A 20,891-nucleotide genomic window follows, 5' to 3' on the forward strand; every position below is an offset into this window, starting at 1 on the left:
ACGAAGTCACAGATCATCACATCCAGGAGAGGGGACCACAAAGAGGAGAAACTGGAGGGAATAGAATCTAAATTGAGTAGCACAGGAACACCAAGTAAAAAGACAGAGAAGGCCCAGATAAAAGGGGGGTAAGGGAACAGACAGGAACCGAGAAAGCAAGTGGTGCTATTTTTTTTCTTAAGTTTTGTTTATTTAGGTAATCTCTATACCCAATATGGGGCTTGATCTCATGACCCCGAGGTCAAGGGTCAATTGCTCTTCTGACTGAGCCAGCCAGGCACCTCTACTGGCTCTATTTTTTAATACTACTTGAAAATAACAGATGAGAGAGTTTTGGGAGAATAGATCCCAGTAACAAAAGTCTACAAACTGAAGACTGAGACTCTCTGTACTTCCCTTTCCACTTGCAGAATGCAGCATTCACATACATGTCAAGCCTAAATCCTTACCCCAACCTTCTACTCCTGTCAGATGTTTGGCCAATTCTTCAGAAAGTTAGAAAATCAGGAAAAAGATCTATACATACTGACACTTGAAAAATCTTTTAATGAAATGACTATTACCCCATTTTAACAGTGTCCAGTCAAGAAAACCCCTTTCAGAGCTTCAAACTAGTTAGCTTTCAAGTTATTCACTCTTAAATATGAAAAGATGAACAGGGATAGTCAGATATTTGAGAGACTAAAAGCAAACCATTAAACAAAGAAAAATAGAATCCAGAAACAGAAATAATGCAATAACAAAACAGAAATTTTTTTTTAAGATTTTATTTTATTTATTCATGAGAGACAGAGGCAGAGACACAGGAAGAGGGAGAAGCAGGCTCCATGCCGGGAGCCCGACCGACATAGGACTCGATCCTGGGACTCCAGGATCATGACCTGAGCTGAAGGCAGCGCTAAACCGCTGAGCCACCCAGGCTGCCTGATAAAAAAATTTTTTTAAACCTCACTATAATAATCAATATATTTAGAGATGTAAGAGAAAATATAATATCCATGAAATCACAACGTTAATATTCTATACCCAAGCTATCAAAAGGAATAAATGAAAATAAAGAGCCCTTGTAAAGTAAAAGTGACTATAGGTTGTTGTATAAAGACAAGAAACTTGGCAGAAAGTTGTAGAGATAGATACAGAAATGACAAATGGAAGAAAAAAGATAAAGAGGGTCAGCCCAGGAGATTCAACAGAAGTCTCAGAAAAAATAAAGGAAAAACACAGAAGGTAATTATCAAAATAAGAATACAGGAAAATTTCCCAGAACTGAAGGCTACAATTCTCTAGTTCAGCAGCTGTCCAACAGAAATACAATGCGGTAATTTTAAAATTTTCTCACAGTTACACTGAAATAGGTGGAGTTTATTTAAATAATAATTTCATTTAATGTATCCAAATGTTATTTCAACATGTTCAAAATAAAAAACTTAAAAGATTTTACATTCTTCTCTCTTTGTACCAGGTATTTTACATTTACAGCACATCTCAGTTCAGACCAGGCAGGTTTTAAGTGCTCACATGGGACTAGTAGCTACCGTACTGGGCAGTGCAGGGCTATGAAATGCTACACCATAACCCATAAATCTACAGCATATGAAAAAGTTGCACAACGCCACCAAACCAAGATAAAGACCAAAGATAAAAAGGAAATCCGAACATCTTCCAGAAAGAAAAAAAAAAGGATATAAAAAGGAACCAGAATCAGAATGCTCCCTGAACATCTCACACTATAATAAAACAGAACAAGGCCATACAAATCTTGAGGAAAAATAATATTTCAATTTAATATTCTATACCCAAGCTATCAGAGAGAAGAGAATAAAGACATTTTCAGGTATGTAGTCTCCCCTACCAAAAAAAATCCCCCCAAAAACATCCCCAAAACAAAAAACTACTTTTATTTACTAGGTACCCTTTCTAAGGAAAACTGTAAGAAGTAAAGAGAGAATAATGAGTAAATTGGGAAAACAGAACCAAGAAAAAGGGAAAAGTAAGATCTGGAAGATAGATCCAGCATTGCAGGAAAGTCAAGGATGTCTTAGGAGGACAGCTCTGTGGTAAGTACACTGAAGAGCCAATGCAAAGATAATTGAGAATCTGGGAAAAACTACTCATAGGCACAAAACAGACTGATGGAAATGGGAGACAATCTTGCTATGTGTAGAAATCTACACAACTGAAAAACTAAGCCAACTGTTAACTTCAGGAAAACTAAAAGTTGTCAAAATGCAGTCACGGTTATATGAGAAATTCTCACAGTACAGAAAAATAACTAATGACTTAAAGTTACCTAAGAATATTCACAAAATGGGGAAAGGTAAGGTTAAGTTTTATTTGCTTGCAGGAGAAAGCAATGTAAGAGAACTAAGCTACTGCAACGCAATGTAAGAGAACTTCATCTACTGCAACTATTAAAGAAGTAACTTCCTATTAAGAAGTTAATAATGATTAAAAAAAGCAGTAAAGTAGAAAGTAGTTGCAACTAAGGAGCAGGACTGAAGAAAGGAAAACTTTTCATAAGACTTTCTTTCTTTAAACCAGATTCGACAGACACTTGGTGAGAACATACCCACGGTCTGGGGGAGAGCTAGTCAGATACAAATCAACTCTACCTGTAATACTTAATTTTTATGTCAATACATAATACCTTAAACTGTTAATACTTAACAAGTCTGGAAGCCAGAATCGTAAGTATATATCTTTATTTTTAATTATTCAAACAACTAGAAGTAAAAATAAAAATAAATAAGCACAGTCATCTTTTCAATATTTCTGTTTAATAATGGACAAGAATGACTTTAATCTTACCTAAGTCAGTTTTAACATATTCCCACTTGACCAGACTTCTAACTACTACAAATTCATTAATTTGAGTTTCATCTACAGTTTTTAAATGTGAAATAGTTTAAAAAAAGCAACAACAACAACACATAAAAAAAATCAGGAAAAATCTCAGTGACAGGACTGTACATATATGAATGGGTGACTTTAGGCTCCTGTCAAGATATTAAGTTGATATGTGTAAAATTAATTCAGGGAATTATGAATCAATATTTCAAGGAGATTTAAATTAGCTATGACCAGTTAGGTCTATTTCAATTTTGCAGAGAATTAAGCAATTGCAAAATGACTACCCTTAGGTGCAGACACAGAAATGAGAAACAACAGGTTCCTAAGAAAATAGCAATCAGATTTCTAAAACTTTCCAGTTGCTAACAATTTCATGACAAAAACAAAAACAAAACCCAGTGATTTTTAAAAAGTCTTCCTATACCTAAATAAACCTCACGTGCTTTAAAAGAGCTTTATTCTAAGTAAATGATACCCGTGGTAGGAACTATGAGTCAGAGTTTATAATCTTACTCTCTATAATTTATTTTTATATACTACTCTCCATAAAAGATTCTGCTACTAAAGGGTTCTTGTTGAAAGTAGTAAACTATAAAATAGTATTTCAAATGTTTGTATGCTTCCTTCTTTCCTTCTCACTGCATTTCCCCTCTCTGAGGTGACTCCAAACTCACTAACAATAAGGTTAAGCACATCCATGCTAGCTTCCACAAGTCACAAATAAATAACAATATTGTCAACCACATATTTGAGGAATGACGCTACCTGATGCTTTGAACTGAGCTTACCTTCCTATGCTCCAATTAAAACCCCCTCCTGGCTTCCTTCATCTATCTTTCTCCTGCTAGTGCCAAACCATTTTATCTACAAATACTCAGGTTACCAACAACTCATGAACCTTCAATAATTATTTATTCCCCCAACACTCTTCCCATTTGCCCCCCCTCAAAGGTTAATATTCAGTTTTTTCCACTTCAATAAGATCTATTTCCTATAATTCGGTGTCTCTTAACTCTAGTTACTTTTTTGGAAATCTACCAATGAATCTCTGATACCCAAATTTAACAGATACCACTCAATTGGCATTCTTCTCTTTATCAGAAATATGGCCACTCTTGACCATCTAAAACTTTTTCAGTTTCAGAGACATGATATAAATTCTTATCTTCCTTCTATCTTTTCAGCTATTCCATGTTTCCATTCCTTTTCCTCAACCTGAAATGCTGACAAGATCCAGGCTTTAAAGAGTTCCATTCCATTTCATCTCTCTCCATCAGAGACTGTATATGCTTTTCTAGCTTCAAAACAAACTCAACACAGCTAAGTCCCAGAAAATATCTTTATCTCGTTCCAGATCTTGTGTACCTGAAAATACTTTCTGGCTACCTTCAGTTAAAATATGTACTATTACTTCTAAAGGAAGTACTACCAACACTTATCCTTGAAAACAATCTTTCCAATATCAGACTTCCCCACCTTCCCCACTTAAGCACTGGAGGGCACAGTCTAGCTTTCTTATGTACTACTGAAAGCCCAGCATTTAATCTGATGCTTGGTGTATGTGGTTCACTAAATATGTAATGAAGATATAACCAATTCTCGTCAATATGATCATTCCCCTAGTCACCCAAACTTGAGAAGTTCCATCAGTCCTTGAACCTCTCCTCTCTACCCTCACGCAACCTATCAGCCAGTTGCTCAGCCCCATCACTGGTTTCATTCATCTCTTCGCACATAAATTATTGAGTCTAGGCGAACCTAGACCTTTTACCACCTAGACACATCTCATCTATAACATGCTCCTATTTTCCCTTCATTCAGTCTCTATCTGTTCCAATGTATATCATGTACTACTGCTACATCATCTCCCATGGTCACGTCCATCTATCAAAGGCAGTTCTATAATGCTAGAGAGTAACTCCACCAAATCTTCTCGCTTACTCCTGTATACTCACTCCTACGTCTAACCTTTGCATGCACGTTTCCTATCTGGACTGTCCTCGTCTGCTCAACTGTTTATCTATAATAAACCTTTCCCCAGTGTTCACCAGACTGCAATCCCTGCAATCCCTTTAAGATTATTCTTTTCTCGGGATGCCTGGGTGGCTCAGCGGTTGAGGGTCTGCCTTTGGCCCAGGGTATGATCCTGGGATTGAGTCCCACATCGGACTACTTGCAGAGAGCCTGCTTCTCCCTCGGCCTGTGTCTCTGCCTCTCTCTCTCTGTTCTTACGAGTAAATAAATAAAAAAAAAAAAAATCTTAAAAAAAAAATTCTTTTCTTTTTAAGATTTATTTATTTATTTTAGGGAGGAGGGGCAGAGGGAGAGGGAGAGAAGCAAACTCTGTGCTGAGGCAGGCAGACTGACTTGGGACTCGATCCCAGAACCCTGAGACATTGACCTGAGCCAGTCAAAAGTCATATGCTCAACTAACTGAGCTACCCAGGTGCCCCTGATCCCTTTGAGATCCTAATAGCACATTCTCTTTATATAAATTACTGACAGCTTAAAACCATGCTACTTTTTATGGTAAATATTTCTTTTCATTTATTTTCTCTCTCTTCAATTACACTGAACACTCTAAAGACAGTACTTTTTTTTTTTTTAATTTGTCTTAGCACCTGGGATAGCATTTGTTCAAAGGGGATAAAAGGAGAGATACAGAAAATCAATATTCTTTCTAAAAAAAAAAAAATCTACATTGAAAAGAGATTATAACTTATTGACTCTAGTGTCTTCTATGTCAAGCTTAATTCTTATTGTTCTACTTAACATGTAATTAAGTATTTTATTACCATAAGGTATCCCAAGACGTTCCTGCTCTTTCCTATAACCTTCCAGAGCGGCAGCCCATCTTGTCACTTGTTCTGAGGTTTCATCTGAAATAGTTGTAATGTGTTTTGTGCCATCGAGAGTTATTACTTGAGCTTCCTCAACAAGATGTGCTTCAGCTTCAGCATGGTGGGCATCCGGATCAATGACAACTTCAACTGTTTCCGCAGGTTTTACAATTTCAAGGATGTTTAGCTTAGGCTCAATTCCTTAAGAGTGGGATAAAAATAAGTAAATATACATGAAAACAAAAAAGCCACTAAAAAATAAAATTTAGCTTAGTTTATATGTTCTCAAAAGGTAGAGCAAATGCTCTCTTTTAGACATAAATACAATTATTCACTAGAATTTCAGTAGATAACAGTATGTGTTAATATTAATTTCCTGATTTTGATAATTGTAATGTAGTCATAAAAAAAGAATTACTTGTTTTTAGAAGACACATACAGTGATGCATTTAGGGACAGAAGGAAATCATGTCTGCAACTTATTCTTAAAAATAATGTGGGGATTGGTGGATGGAAATAAAGCAAATGTAATAAAAGTTAACATTTGGAGAATCTAGGTAAAGGACATTCAGGAATTTACTACTCTTGCAACTTTTCTGTACAACTACATATAAACATTTATTAGAAAAAAAGTACCAGTATGGATTAGAAAATAAAAACCAGACCAGCGAGAATATAAATGAGTGGCTACCCACCTGTAGAATTTTTAAAAAGTCCTTCTAAGCAAATTAAAATCATTTACTGGCTGTTTTTCTTTTCAAAGGTCAAAGTACATGTTTTAAAAATGAATAGGCACTAAGTGTGTTAGATTAAATTCACATTACTAACTTCTGATTTCCGTTTTCAATTGAATGAATCAACAACCCCAAATTCTTAAGACAGTCACAACAGAATAAACTAGTCCTGTATATAATCATCTCGGATACTTCCATTAAAATGACAGCTCTAAGAAACTAGCATATTAGTTAATAGCTATTGTTTGGTCACTGATTCTGTTATATAATCTGTATCAAATTTAATCAAAGTGTATTTGAAAGAAAAAAATAAAACTTCCTCTCTGAAAGCCAACTCCATAATAAAATGTATTGCTATCATTTATTACATGGTATAAAGATAAATCACTTTTTTCAAATATACCTATAACGTTTGAAAAAATTTTTTTCTGAGTTTTATTCTGACTCCCCACTCAAATTTCATCAAGTCAGCTCTTCCTAAATACACCTGCACTAAGAGGTCACTAGGCTTTTAAAGATAAAACAAAGAATTTCTTTCTTATTGCCAATGATAGTCAGTATTGGGGAAACTGTAGATCAGGAGGGGATAACTACCATTCTTTTTTCTAAGACTATGATTTGGAAATCTCATTATAAGCAATATGATATGTCCAAACATTAAAATTGGTCTAAAACTCTGGTCAGAATTCCTAACCAGGTACATTTTTAAAAACTAAAATTTAGCCTATGAAAAATAGTTTCTTAATTTTCTAACTTTTGTACTTACACAAGATTAGTAAAATACTGTGACGGATAGGGCTGACTGAGTCACTCAATATTTTTTGCAAATTCCACTCTCCTGTGCTAAACTGTAGGGACTACATTTCCTTGTGGCGAGGGTTCCAGTCGTGATTCTAGCTCTAGAATCACTGGCATAAGCCTTCTACCTGGTAAGGAGTTAAGGGACAAGCAGGCACCTCACACCCATGTTTTGGCTAGTGTGGATGACTGTGAAGGCAGCATGGTTCTAAGCTCACAGCTATAGTGATGGCTTTCAGATCTGGTATTTTCCAGATCTTGGAAGGGCACCAGCTTCTTTGGCAATCCAGTTCTGCAGTGTTGTTAAGGTGTTCTGAGAAAGTCAACCAGAACCCATTCTTCCAGTTCTCTTTACCTTACAATATATCCTTCCCTGAGAAAAATAGGTAGAATATGTCATACAAAAAAAAAAAAAAAAAGAATATGTTATACTATCTCTGCTTCACCCTGACAGATATAATAATTAAACCAAAAGCATGAATATTTGGCTACAAAATCACATTAAGTAATTTGAACAACCATCCAAAATACCCAAAACTTGTAAAACTGAGTTCTCCCATATTTAAAAAAAAAAGGGACTTAGACTTTTAAGTAGTTATAAAAGTAGCTTACCTTGGTAAGAAATTACCTGTACACTAAGTTGTACAGTTCCATCTGTCTTTACTCCTTGGTCAAATAAACTTCGTTCTGGATCCAGCTAAACGTGAGAAAATAATTAAGATTACTTTGGTTCAGTCATCAGGTTTAATATAAACAGATGTACCAAACAGGACTTTAATTACTGAGGCATACTAACAAAATTATAAGAACACATCTAATTATCCAGGTTGCCATATCATGTAATTCTTTGCCAAAATTAAACATATTTTAACCATTATGGTAGTAATTAAGGACAACATAAATTAGCCAAATTTATTTGAGGTGGTGGTCTCCAGCTCTGGAGTCTAGTTTAGGATTTTAAATAATGCCAAAAGGCAACTGATTATCCTGTAAGTATATTTTAAGCAGAAGATAATTTAACTTATCTGTCATGAATAAGCAAGGGTGTTTAATTAACAGGGAGATTTATATGAATCTATTAACATAATTTTTGCCATGTCCCCATTATAACCAATGCCACACATTTAAGATCCAGGTTAACTCTAAACTTCTTGTAATGAAGTTCATAAAGTTAAAGGATTTATGACCTTACTATCTGATCTGGCTTTAATATCTTCAATCATAATTCTATACCCTTTCAGTATTAGTGCTTTTATCCATCTTACCTCCTTACAGTGAATGCATTTCACACAATGGCAACCTGATGACAAAAAGTAACTCAGACTTCCAGACACTGTCATCATTTTAAAAGTAGACCTGTACTGCAATTATCTTGAATAATGTATGTATCTGTGTGTCTGCATTCCATGCAGCTGGAGGTACAAAGCTCTTCCCACTCTCATTCCCAAGAATTCAGTCAATACTGTAGTCATGGTATAAATATGTTTTCTAGTATCAAAAAAGCCATAAAACCCTAAAACCCTAAATGATTTTAAGTCTAACACAAACAGGGATAAGATAAACTGTATTAATCCCGCAGAAAGACATGGCAGTTTTGCTCCTTCAAAAAAGTCTCTGGGGATCCCTGGGTGGCGCAGCGGTTTGGTGCCTGCCTTTGGCCCAGGGCACAATCCTGGAGATCCGGGATCGGATCCCATGTCGGGCTCCCGGTGCATGGAGCCTGCTTCTCCCTCTGCCTGTGTCTCTGCCTCTCTCTCTGTGACAATCATAAATAAATAAAAATTAAAAAAAAAAAAAAAAGAAGTCTCTGCCTAATGCTTGGTTAAGAACTCTCCTAATATCAAGATTTATTGGGGTGCCTGGATGGCTCAATCAGCTGGGTGTCTGCCTTCGGCTCAGGTAATGATCCCAGGGTCCTGGGATAAAGCCCCATGTTGGGCTTTCTGCTCAGTGGGGCGCCTGCTTATCCCTCTGTCCCTGTCCCCACTCATACTCGTGCTTGTGCTCTCTCTCACGAACAATCTCTCTCTCAAATAAATAAATAAAATCTTAAAAAAAAAAACCAACAACCTGGTTTCTCCTCTCCACAGTAGACACTGGTATGATCTACTAGAAGCTACAGCATGTGGAACTCTGAACACAAACTCTCAGGTAGTAATGAATATACCAGCTAGTGCACATACCCTCAAATTAGCACAACCCTGCTACTTTCCATTGGCTTTCCAGTCAGCATTCATCTGAAAATACAGAAGCATCACACAAGCAGCAAGCATTCTGACTCCAGGTGCATGTGGTTAGTTGACATGAAGAAGAGAAACTGCTAATCTCACATGCTTTATGAGGAGAGGAAGGGAGACAGGAAGGAATGCAAAATGCCTTAGGTCCTAGCTTGGAATTCCATGATACAAAGAATTATGTGAATTTCCATTCATGTAACTAAATGTTTATGGAGAACTTATGATGTGTTGGGTACTTTGCAAGTAATACTTTCATTTTGGGTAGAGCAAGTATGCTAAGAAAAGCAACAGAAGTTAGAGTTGAAAGGCAAAAAGAAGAGATCAAGTCCAAATTTCCCTTCTTTACATATGAGACTATCAGGTGAAGCCCAGGGATGCTGAGTTAACTTTCTTAAAAGTTTGCCTCAAACGAGTGAAACTTTGAAGTCACACAGGCATAGGTTCAAATTCTGAAGTACCTCTTTATAGCTATGCATTGGGCAAATTATTTAACTACTTTAAATCTGTTTCTAGGGATCCCTGGGTGGCGCAGCGGTTTGGCGCCTGCCTTTGGCCCAGGGCGCGATCCTGGAGACCCAGGACTGAATCCCATATTGGGCTCCCGGTGCATGAAGCCTGCTTCTCCCTCTGCCTATGTCTCTGCCTCTCTCTCTCTCTCTCTCTGTGACTATCATAAATAAATAAATAAAAATGTATTTAAAAAAAATAAATCTGTTTCTACATCTGCAGAAAGTAATTAAGAATATGCTGATTTCAAAGACGTGAATATGAAATGAAATAAATGTCGAATTGTTCTGCAATTATTTATTCATTCAGGATAAACTGCCGAGACAGCTCCAGTTAACCAATTTGTCATGGCTGCCTTAGATACCAATCTACAGAAGTTATTTATCTAATTCCCTGGTTTTGGAACATTTGAGTTATTTTCAGTTTTAGCACAACCATACAATTAACAGCTCAGATGTACAACTTTTCTTACCTAGGTGACGATTTCTGTAAGAATAATTTATTGAAGTGAACTTCTAGGTATTTCACATTTAATATTAATAGACACTAAATACCAGATTACCTTCCAAAAAAGATTGTTAATTTATTTTCTCCTTGAGAGAAAAGCTTTAAATCCTAAAATTATAATAATACTAGACCCATATATATTCTCTAATTCTAGAAGAACATCCTTGCCTGCACCACACCCAACATTACTAGACTTACTGAAAAGATAAATGCATGGTTGAGTGGCAACTGAAACACACAAATTTCATTAAAACATTTCAACTTATTCTACATCAAAATCCTATTTGAAAATAATAGATATAGGATGATTTGAATTTTTTTTTTTTTAAAGAAGGCAAAAAGTCCTACAACATATGGAATAGCTATATGACAAGACAGGCAAAGGGAGAAGTAAAGAGTAAGATAAACCAAACAATCCAAAAGAGGATACACTATGTATTTGTATAAATTAGTATAAAACAGTATAAAACTCTAACACTTACATGTTCAAGGAAGGTCTAGAGAAACTGAGTAATCCTATCTAAGTTACAACCCTTTATAGATGAAAATGTTACCTTTCTTCAGAGAATGCCAAAAATAAAACAGGACTGTGAATATGCTGTAAACATAATATATTATTAAAATACTACCACAGGTAAAATCCTACTGCAATAAACTCCCAAGGAATATAAACACAGGTGCTTAATTTCTTATCCAAAATTCATTACTAGAGCAAATAAAAATGGAAGGGAATGTAAAAATCATTTAGTCAACCTTTCTCCTTTTAAAGATGAGGAAACTAATACACAAGAAGCTAAAAGCTAATTAGAAACAGAGTATGAGGACACACTTCATCCAGGTTCCAAGGTCAGTATGTTTCTCATTACTTTATGTTTAGGCACTGATTCACACTTATTTAAACTTATTTCATATTTGTTAAAGTAAAAAGCAAATGTTTGATTTAGTACTCAATATTTTTTTTTTTTTTTTAAAGCAGTCTACACACCCAATGTGGAGCTGGATGTGGGGCTTGAACTTGTGATGCTAAGCTCAAGATTCAGAAGCTTAGCTCACTGAGTCACCCAGGTGCCGGTAATACTCAATCTTTTAAATATAATTTTAAATAGAGGAAATTTTACTGCAAGAACTTTTATTTTTAAATGCTTAAATGTTGTAATACAGGTCTAATTTAGTTATAAAGACTATAGCTATAAAGGTAACAGGCTAACAAAAAATATTTCAGGGTGCCTGGCTGGCTCAGTTGGTAGAGCATGTGACTCTTGCCCAGGGGGTTGTAAGTTCGAGCCTTACATTGGGTATAGAGATTATCTAAAAAATAAAATCTTAAAAAAAAAAAATTTCTAATGCAGACTTAAATGCTGAAATATAAATCTCCAAAGAAAAAAATATTACCTGTATATCTTGCAGGCAAATTTCATGAGCATCCAAAGAACACTGTAGTCTTGGTTCTAGCAGTTTCTTTAAATTGCCTATTGGCTCATTGATGTCTATAGCCTGGCTTACACATTCAGCTGGGGTGTAGGTTTGTTCAACAATACTAAATGTTAAAGGACATAACAGTTAATTATTTGTACCTTGGACATTAAAGTAACAATATGCTGAAACCAAAATTCAATACACATTTCTGGTCTTTGAAACTCATTTCTGCATAGACACCATTCATAGTGGTAGGCCTAACATCAACTGGTATTGCCAAACTGAACACTACATTGCAGAGAAATGCGAGCTTGAAATTTAAAGCACCCTTACAAATAGATCTCCTTAGATATATATATACATACACACGTTTATATATGCCTATCAATATGTACACATACATACACACACGTTTATATATGCCTATCAATACTGTATATACAATATTTAAAGGGAAACGTAAATAATACATTTTCAAGTTATTTTTAAAAATTTTAGGCCCAGAATGGCATATAAAAGTCTCCGCAAAATTTGTATACCATCTCTACTAATCAATTTCCTTTCCCAACACAAATAATGAGGTATGAAAGTAAGTTATATAAAATATTTACAATTTACTATAATCTGAGAACTACTGGTTTAATCAATACAGTTCAACATTAAAAAAATTACATTCCTGCTTTGAAACTCTCTGAGACTCTTTTGTATTGTTATTTCATACTTTGAATTCTATGAAATCATAAGTTCCTTAAGTGTAAAATCTTTGGCAAATAATTTTACATATTTTTTTCAAATCCTTATACGGAGTCAAAGAGAAGACAGACACCAAATAATGTCTGCTAAATTGGTGAATCTGGAATTCAATTAAGATTCACAGCACGTTTACTTTTAATATGATTTAAATCTCATTTGTAGTTGTCAAAAAACAGCATTGTGTATTTCTACTACTTTAAAAGTTTATAATAGACCATTCATGATTAAAAACAAAGATTAGGGCAGCCCGAGTGGCTCAGTGGGTTTAGTGCCGCCTTTGGCCCGGGGCGTGATCCTGGAGACCCGGGATTGAGTCCCACATCACACTCCCTGCATGCAGCCTGCTTCTCCCTCTGCCTGTGTCTTTGCCTGCCTCTCTCTGATGAATAAATAAATAAAATATTAAAAAAATAAATAAAAACAAAGATTTTTAAATAATAGTAAATTATTACTATTATTTTTGTTACGGTAAAATAATTGGGTATTTCAGGTAAGCATTTCTACCAAATTCTTTAGCTATAGCACAATAGGTTATAATTTTTTTTCTGTAACAATCATTCTTTTTTTTTTTTTTTTAAAGATTTATTTATTGATTCATGAAAGACACGGAGAGAGAGAGAGAGACAGAGGCAGAGGGAGAAGCAGGCTCCATGCAGGGAGTCTGACACGGGACTCGATCCCAGGTCTCCAGGATCACGCCCTGGGCTGAAGGCGGTGCTAAACCGCTGAGCCATGGGCTGCTCCTGTAACAATCATTCTTTAAAAGAAATGTCTTTTGAAGATAGATCTGTAAAAACTTACTTTATGTGAGCTCAACAGTTAAAAAACTTTTATTTTGTTGCCACTATTTAAACCTTGGGAAACTTCATGCAAATATCTGAATTTCTCATGAAAAAGCGGATGATCTCCTATCACTGGCCCTAAATTCCTGACCAACAACTATGTACTACAGCTTCAATAACAACTGCTTCTTTACAGCTACTCCCGAGGTCAACATAGTAACTATCAATTTCTTTTATGAGACATCTGCAAAGATTTTTTTGTAGAGGGCCAAAGAGCAAACACCTTAGGTTATGTGGGCCATTTGTGTGTGTATACATAAAAATAAATATATGCACATATGTATGTATAAACACATATCCACACATACATGTATGTATCCAATAGTTGGAAGGAGAAAATAGCATACTCAAATATGTTGAGAAGCTCTATTAAAAATTTAAGGTTTTAAATCTGCTCCACTCAACACTTAGCAGTCCTGTCAATCTTAGTAATTTTGTCTATTCAACACAGAGTAGTTCTAGACCTTCATCATTCCATAGAAGTCCTCTAACTACTCTTTAGTTCCTTTTACTTTTAACATATTATCTCATCTCCTGACTTAGAGAAATGTAGGGACCCTTAGCCATCATCTTCCTCAAACTCTTCTTGACTCTCAAATCTCTATTTTGACCCAGACTGTGGCCCTGGATTCTGAACTCATTACCCCTGCTCTACCTCCTTAGTGGAGTAATATTCCATTACTATTCCAAAAATTAACACCTTTCACTGCAGTATATACTTAGTACCATGCACATAACGATCCATATACCTGTATGTCTCCTCAAATTCAACATGGCCTCTACAATAGCAGGCCACATTGTATTTGTCTCACTGTGGCACTTATTCATATACTCCCGACAGTTCCTAGTTTATAGCAGTTAACTTATAGATGTCTATTAAATTATTTCAGGTTATGAATTAAACTCTTTCTGGAATAAAAGTAACCAACATTGAGGAAAGGAAAAAGAATCAAAGAGCGTCCTAGGGGAAAGAAACTAGTACAATCGCTTGTTTCATCACTATTACCACCATTAGTTTAAAACTGTCTTTCCCTCCCAGCTACAAAGCAATTAAGTCAAAGGTAAAAAAGCAATACATTATCCCCCAAAATGCTGAGGTGAGTTACAAAAAAAAAGGGGGGGGGGGAGTGTCTCCTGAAAACTATGGCCTGATTCTTAGTTTTAAGTAGATATACTGATAATTATAAAAAGTAGTAAATTCAGAAAAAAACCAACCTTTCTTCTGTGCACTCTGGTTTCTCTGTCCCATCAATCTCAATTTCTATCAGCTCCTCTGCTTCTCTTTTAGTCATGGTTGGAGTATTTCAAAAGCTCAGTCCTGCAAAGAGTTAAAACTTAAGACATTCTGAAATGATCTCCATAAAAGAAATGCTATATAAAAAGCAGAAATCCAATTTAAATAAAAGCAGAAGAGGAAGTGATCTTCACATATAAAAGAAAACCCACAAATGAGATTTATATGAACCTGACATGACTTCATCGTTCCATGGTTATTTACTGGGATGTTTTTTGGCCCAAACTTAGTCCATATACTATTTCAAGTTACTTCAAAATTAAGTGAAAGGTATGTCACTATTATATAGCATCTTAGTCTTAATAATGGATTCAAACCTGCACCTTAAAAATTAACATGGAGACAAATTATAGTTGTTAAGCTAAAAGCTGTACTTTAGTGGCAAAATACACTGCTAAGCATTGTAATGATTGTGACATAAATTAATCATAGCCAGTATTTGTGTAATAAATGACATCTTATAAAGGCCAGTACAATATTCTAAAACAGCAAAATAAAGTAACGAATCATTACAGATATGCACATTATTGCCAATTACATATTAGAATTTTTTTATTTTTTAGATGTGGTTTTATGTATTTTAAACCACTGATTTTTGATTCTCTTATGTAAAATTACCTGCTGCTTTAAACTACCATTAATACAAAATCATTGTAATTTTTAAAGTGCTAAGTAATGCAAAAAATAGCTGTGTATATTTGCATTTCTTTGTGGCCATTTCTGAGGTCTTCATGCTTTTAAGTTCTAGGTTGTTATTTCTCACTGTCGCCAATGAATTTGTCTTTGGACTCCATATGTCTCAGTCCAGAGCAGAATTTTCTAAGTTTACTATTACATCTAAGAAGGCACTTTTAAGTGCTTCTGACTCTTTGACTTATAAGGACATTATCCTCTAAATAAATCTGGTATTGTATTCTATTATTCTCAAAGGAGTCTCCCACTTACAAGATTTGATGAAATGAAGACTTCAGATATCCATTCTAATAATAATAATAATAATATTTACTGAGCACCTGGCAGAAGCATTAAAATGCTTTATAATCTTTACAACAGAACTATCTTATTTTGAGTCCACTCTCATATGAAAACTATCCAGAGGCTAGTGAGGCTTGGCTGCACATGGCTCCGTGTTACAGTTTAGGTGCAACAACCTAAGTACACATTCTAGGTGAGGCTGAACCACAGTTTGTTCAAAGATGGGCTCTACATCGCAAACACAACACGAGTGCAAGAACCGCCACAGTCTCTAACCTGGGATGCTGCCACAGTCCCAGCTAACAGGTTTCCCTGTTGCTGTGCCGTTGTCCCCACTAGGGTCCATTACAGCCAGCGCAATCCTTCTGAAAACTGAAGTTACAGCATAGCGCTCCTTTGACTAAGATCAGTTACGGTAAAACCTAAAGACTTTGTGGTGGCCAGCAAGGCTCTACAAGGTCTACCTCCATCCCCACGCCTCTAACTACTGCCTCCGGCTCCTACACTAGTGTTCTTGTTTGTCCTTGTATCTTCCTGCCCTCCAGCTTTTCTTTGCTCTTCCTCGCGGGTCTGCCTGGCATCTACTTCCCGCCATCTGTCCCCTCCTGGCTACATCCCTCACCTCTTTGATGTCTGCTCAAATCTCCTTTCCCCAATGAGGTATATACCCTTACCACCCCATTTAATTCCGTAATTAGCCTCCTCTTTACCCTTTTATTCTATCTTCTTGTCCACAGCACCTGTCCATTTAACATACTTTATCAATAATTTCTGTATTATCTTTCTTTCTCCATTTTATTATTATCAAAGCACAAAGACCAAAATTGCCCAACAGTGACTTCAGGAATTTAAATTAGTCTAGATTAGGGACTTTGCCAGCTTCCCAAGATAGGAGAGGCTCTGCCGGGTCTCAATTTCTCAAGAACCAAAGTCTCTGGAAGACACAAGACCCCAAAGCCTGTGAATATGCAAAGTTACGTGGCAAAGGGGAGTTAGGATTACCAGCTCATCTTAAAATACAGATTATCCAGGATTACCGAATTGGATCTAACAAAATCACAAGAGTCCTTAAAAATGAAAGAGGGAATCTGTAGAGATCCAAAGTGATTCAAAGCAAGAAAAACGCAACTCGTCTGCTGTAGCTGGTTTGGAAGATGGAGGGAAGGAGTCACGAGCCAAAAACACAAAAAGCCTCTAAAAGCTGAAAAAAGAAACAAATTCTCCCCTAGAACCTTTAGAAGAACCAAAGTTCTGTTAACATCTGATTTCAGCCCAGAAAGATCCATTTCAGACTTGATTTCCAGAACGATATATAATTAATTGATGGTTTATTTAAGCCACTAAATGTAATTTTTCACACAGTAGTACTAGAAAACTATCTTCTTTCCCACTTTAGAAGGGCTATAACTCTCCTTAGGTCTCACCATCTCCAGCAGCTGAGAAGCGGGTTTTCTGACAATTTAGTCTCTAAATATCTGGCACTGAAATCTAGGCTAATAAAATGGTCTGATTTCCTCCCACATTATCGACATTGCTCTCACACCCGCCCTATAAAAAGAACAATAGGGGGATGGGGTTCTCCATGTGAGTCGATACACAACATGCACATCCAGCAGACTGCCTAGGCCCCAGCCGACTTTTGTTCAGGATGATGAAAGGATTAAGGACTTTTCTTGTTGACTGTGGACTAATTAAGTCTTCCCTTTCCCCAGCAAAACCTATCCTTTAATTGATGCTATACATAAAATGGTGGATTTCATTCCGAGCACTATAGCAAAACAAGTAATGACCCAGTAGGGACCTACTTACAGGACAACTTAAACTCCACAAGAGCAAGGATATTTGTTTATAGATGTATACAAAGTACTTGGAATGGTGCCTCATCCTTAATAGCCATTCCATTAATATGTGTTGAAAAGATAAAAGCTGTAAGGACTATTATACATCAGATAAAATTAGCTCCAGATGCCTTCAAGGCTTAAACATAAAGTAAAACTATAAAGCTAATAAAAGAAAATGGTGGGGATTTTTTTTGCAGTCTAAGGACAGAAAAAGATTTCTTAAAATTCCAAACATATAAACCATAAGGACAAACACTGATGGGTTTCATTACATAAAAATTAAGATTTCTGTTCAAGAGACAGGCTACAGAGTGGGGAAAATATATTTCCAATATTCAAAAATAACAGGGACTAATAATTGGAATGTAGACAAAGAGTTCCTACTATAAGTTGATAACCTCAAAAAAAGTCAGGACAAATTAGAAAAATAAAGCATAGGAAAAGGAAATTCACATGAAAGCAAAAGCAAAACAGCTAAGGATACGAAGAAATGCTCAAATTCACATCATCCCCTAAAATGCAATTTAAAACAAAGAACTCTAACTGTACACCATGTGTGTTGGTGTGTACAAGGCAAAAATTAGAAATCTGACTACCAGAGTGTTAGTAGGGATGTGAGAATGTAAAAATCCTCTGCTGCTAGTGATGAGGTATGGACAGGTGTAGCTATTTTGGAGAATAATCTAGCAGCATTTGTTCAACTCAAGTATGCTTGTATTTATGACCCAGCAATACTCTCCTTAGATAAGCATTAGACATTCTCACACTGATAATAGGATGTTCAGGACAGTTTTGTTGGTGATAGGTGGAAGCTGAAGCCAATAAGGGTATCCATGGTAAGAAAGCACCACATGCTAGAAAACTTTATTAGAAGGTAGAAATAAGAAAATAATGTATACACACACAATCATAAAAACCGATCCATATCAGAAAAAGTGAGAAGCAGAGTGAGGTTTATAGCAGAACACTTAAAAAGATCACTTAAGGGGCACTGGGATGGCTCAGTTGGTTGGGTAGCTGGCTCTTGGTTTCGGATCAGGTCATGATCTCAGGGTCCTGGGATCAAGTCCCACAGCGGGCTCTAGCTGAGAGGGGTGTCAGCCTGTGGATTCTCTTTCCTCCCTCTGTTCCTCCCCAATCCTCACTGTCTCTCTCTAAAATAAATTAATAAATCTTTAAAAAAAAAATCACTTCAGTTTTATTTTTAGGGCTTACACTCATCATCTACTCTTATCTTCATTACTTATTATTTTTTAAAATTACTATCTACTTTTATCTTCATTATTTAATTAAATAAGCTCCACACTCAACCTGGGGCTTGAACTCATGACCCTCAGATCAAGAGTTGCATGCTCTACTAAGCCAGCCATGTGCCCCCTCATAGTCAATTAAAAAAAAAAAAAAAAAGAAAGAAAGAAAGCAAGTGCAATTTCTGGGAACTATGGAAAAATAGAAATGAAAAAGTAACCAGAAGCTGAGAAACAGCCCTAAAGGCTTCTTAGCAGGGATAATGGTAGCTGGACTTAAACACAAGCATTAAAACAGGGAGTTGTTGAAAAGATATCCTGTGATCTTCCGAAAAAGTTACAGATTAGCTGCCCACAAAGTACCAAATAAAGTAAAAAAAATGAGCCTTACATACTTTGGGGGGGTGGGGGGAATCACGTTACTCATTGATCTCCTTTTCTCTCCCTCTAAATCTAGAGAAGCAGTGGAGAGGTTTGGGAAATTATTCAAATCTTTGATACCAGCGCTTGAACGAGTCTTAGCTCTTTTTCTGGAACCAATTCTCCAGAATTCTATGTCAGTTCCTAAGAAAATGGAGAAGAGAACATTACTTGGAGCCTCTTCACCTGAGGATTGCCACCCGATGCCCAGGTTTCTCCTAGATTAGATCTAACCTGGGGTTCAGAACACTTCTCAAAATGGATACAAATTAACTAAAAATTCCTAGAAAGGCTAGTTTTCTTTAAAATAGTTATGTTTATAACATTCTCTTTTGGAGCCACAGATAAATGTGCATTTCTTCACTGCGGTGCATTATCAGTTTGCAGATGTTAGGGCCATTTTGCCCACTGAAGGAAAATAAAGAATACATAAATGTAAGTGGCATAGTACAGGAGTACCCGGAGGGCCGACGACGCACTTGCCCAAGCTAACAAATACTTTTAAGTACTGGAAGAAATTAAAAGGCGTTTTTGATTTCTAAAAATAAAGCCAACAGTTAAAGCCGGGGTGAGAAAGGTTAAAACACTTGGTGACCACCTCCCTCACCGCCGACTGCTGGAGGGTTTTCACTGTGTAATTTGTTTTCCAGGAATCTAGTAGACTTGGAAGTTGGAGAGAGACTAAACTCAGCAGTTTTAATTTAGTATTCAGCCTCCCCATGGTGCCATAACTCACCTCAATTAAACATCTAAACTCCTTATTTTGCCACTCCAAGCCTCTATCCTGTACGGCATGGACACCTGCAGTCCAGGTAAAACTGCCTTAAGCCCACCTAGTAGTAGTCAGGGTATGTCTTCAAAAATAAAATAAATAAGTAAAGCTTGGAAAACCCAGATCAAGAGGCCAAGGAGGCCAGGTCATTTCCCTAAGGCGGCTCCTAGAGAGTCGCCTCATTCCTTCTCAGGCTCAAGACGACACAGTTCCCAGGAATGTGACCACTGCCCGGCCCTCGGCTCCCTCCCGGGGACCTTTCTAAAGCTTAGCTCCTCCCACGCGTCAGACCCGGCGTCGGGGCCGGTGGCATTTGTCAGTGAGACTGTCCGGGAAGCGGACACTCCTCGTCACCTCGCGAGGCAGAGCCAGGCACGGTTCCCCTGGCCACGAACCCGCACACCAGGACCCCCACGTACACTGCCAACGCGCTCAGACGGCTTCTCTTCCCGAGCGCCGAGTGCCCGACGCTGGCAGCCGCCTCGCCCATCGTCCTCCCTCCCCTTCGGGACGTTCCCTCGCTTCTTAAGCGAGCTCCCACGGGCACCCTCCGCACCCGTCCGCGGCCTCGGTGCAGCTGCGGGACGGTTCCAGAAAGGCCGCCGGAGCCGAGGGGGCAGCGCAGCGCTGAGCTGGCGAGGAGACCGGCCCGGCACCTCCCCGGACACCCCGGCGGCGCCAGGCTCCGGCCCGACCGCGGCGACGGCCGGGGAGGGCCGGGCGGCAGCGGAGAGCGCCTCGGGCGGCCCGGCCCGGGGGCGCGCGGCTTCCCAGGGGCCCGCGCCGCGCGCCCCTCCCCTCCGCTCCCCGCACTGCCTCCCCCGCCCCTCCCCACCCGGCTCCCTCAAGTCTCCACGA

At 37.4% G+C, this 20,891-nt stretch overlaps 1 protein-coding gene across 7 annotated transcripts in view; it reads right to left on the minus strand.

Annotated features, from left to right (window-relative positions):
• Positions 1-20,891, minus strand: part of GABPA (GA binding protein transcription factor subunit alpha) — a 36,432-nt gene that overhangs the window by 14,741 nt on the left and 800 nt on the right. For 2 of the 7 annotated variants that reach the window (XM_025995681.2, XM_025995678.2), the window contains exons 2-5: positions 14,700-14,802; positions 11,866-12,010; positions 7,835-7,919; positions 5,646-5,891 (exon numbers count right to left, since the gene is read on the minus strand). In XM_025995681.2, the coding sequence (XP_025851466.1) occupies positions 5,646-5,891; positions 7,835-7,919; positions 11,866-12,010; positions 14,700-14,776 (553 nt within the window). In that variant the 5' untranslated portion in view covers positions 14,777-14,802. Of the gene's footprint in view, positions 1-5,645; positions 5,892-7,834; positions 7,920-11,865; positions 12,011-14,699; positions 14,803-16,029; positions 16,154-19,236; positions 19,406-20,452; positions 20,718-20,891 lie in introns of those variants that run through there. The other 5 variants (XM_025995679.2, XM_025995680.2, XM_025995683.2 and 2 more) reach the window with 5 other exon arrangements.

The sequence above is a fragment of the Vulpes vulpes genome, chromosome 15 (assembly GCF_048418805.1).
Source record: "Vulpes vulpes isolate BD-2025 chromosome 15, VulVul3, whole genome shotgun sequence".
Lineage (NCBI taxonomy): Eukaryota > Metazoa > Chordata > Mammalia > Carnivora > Canidae > Vulpes > Vulpes vulpes.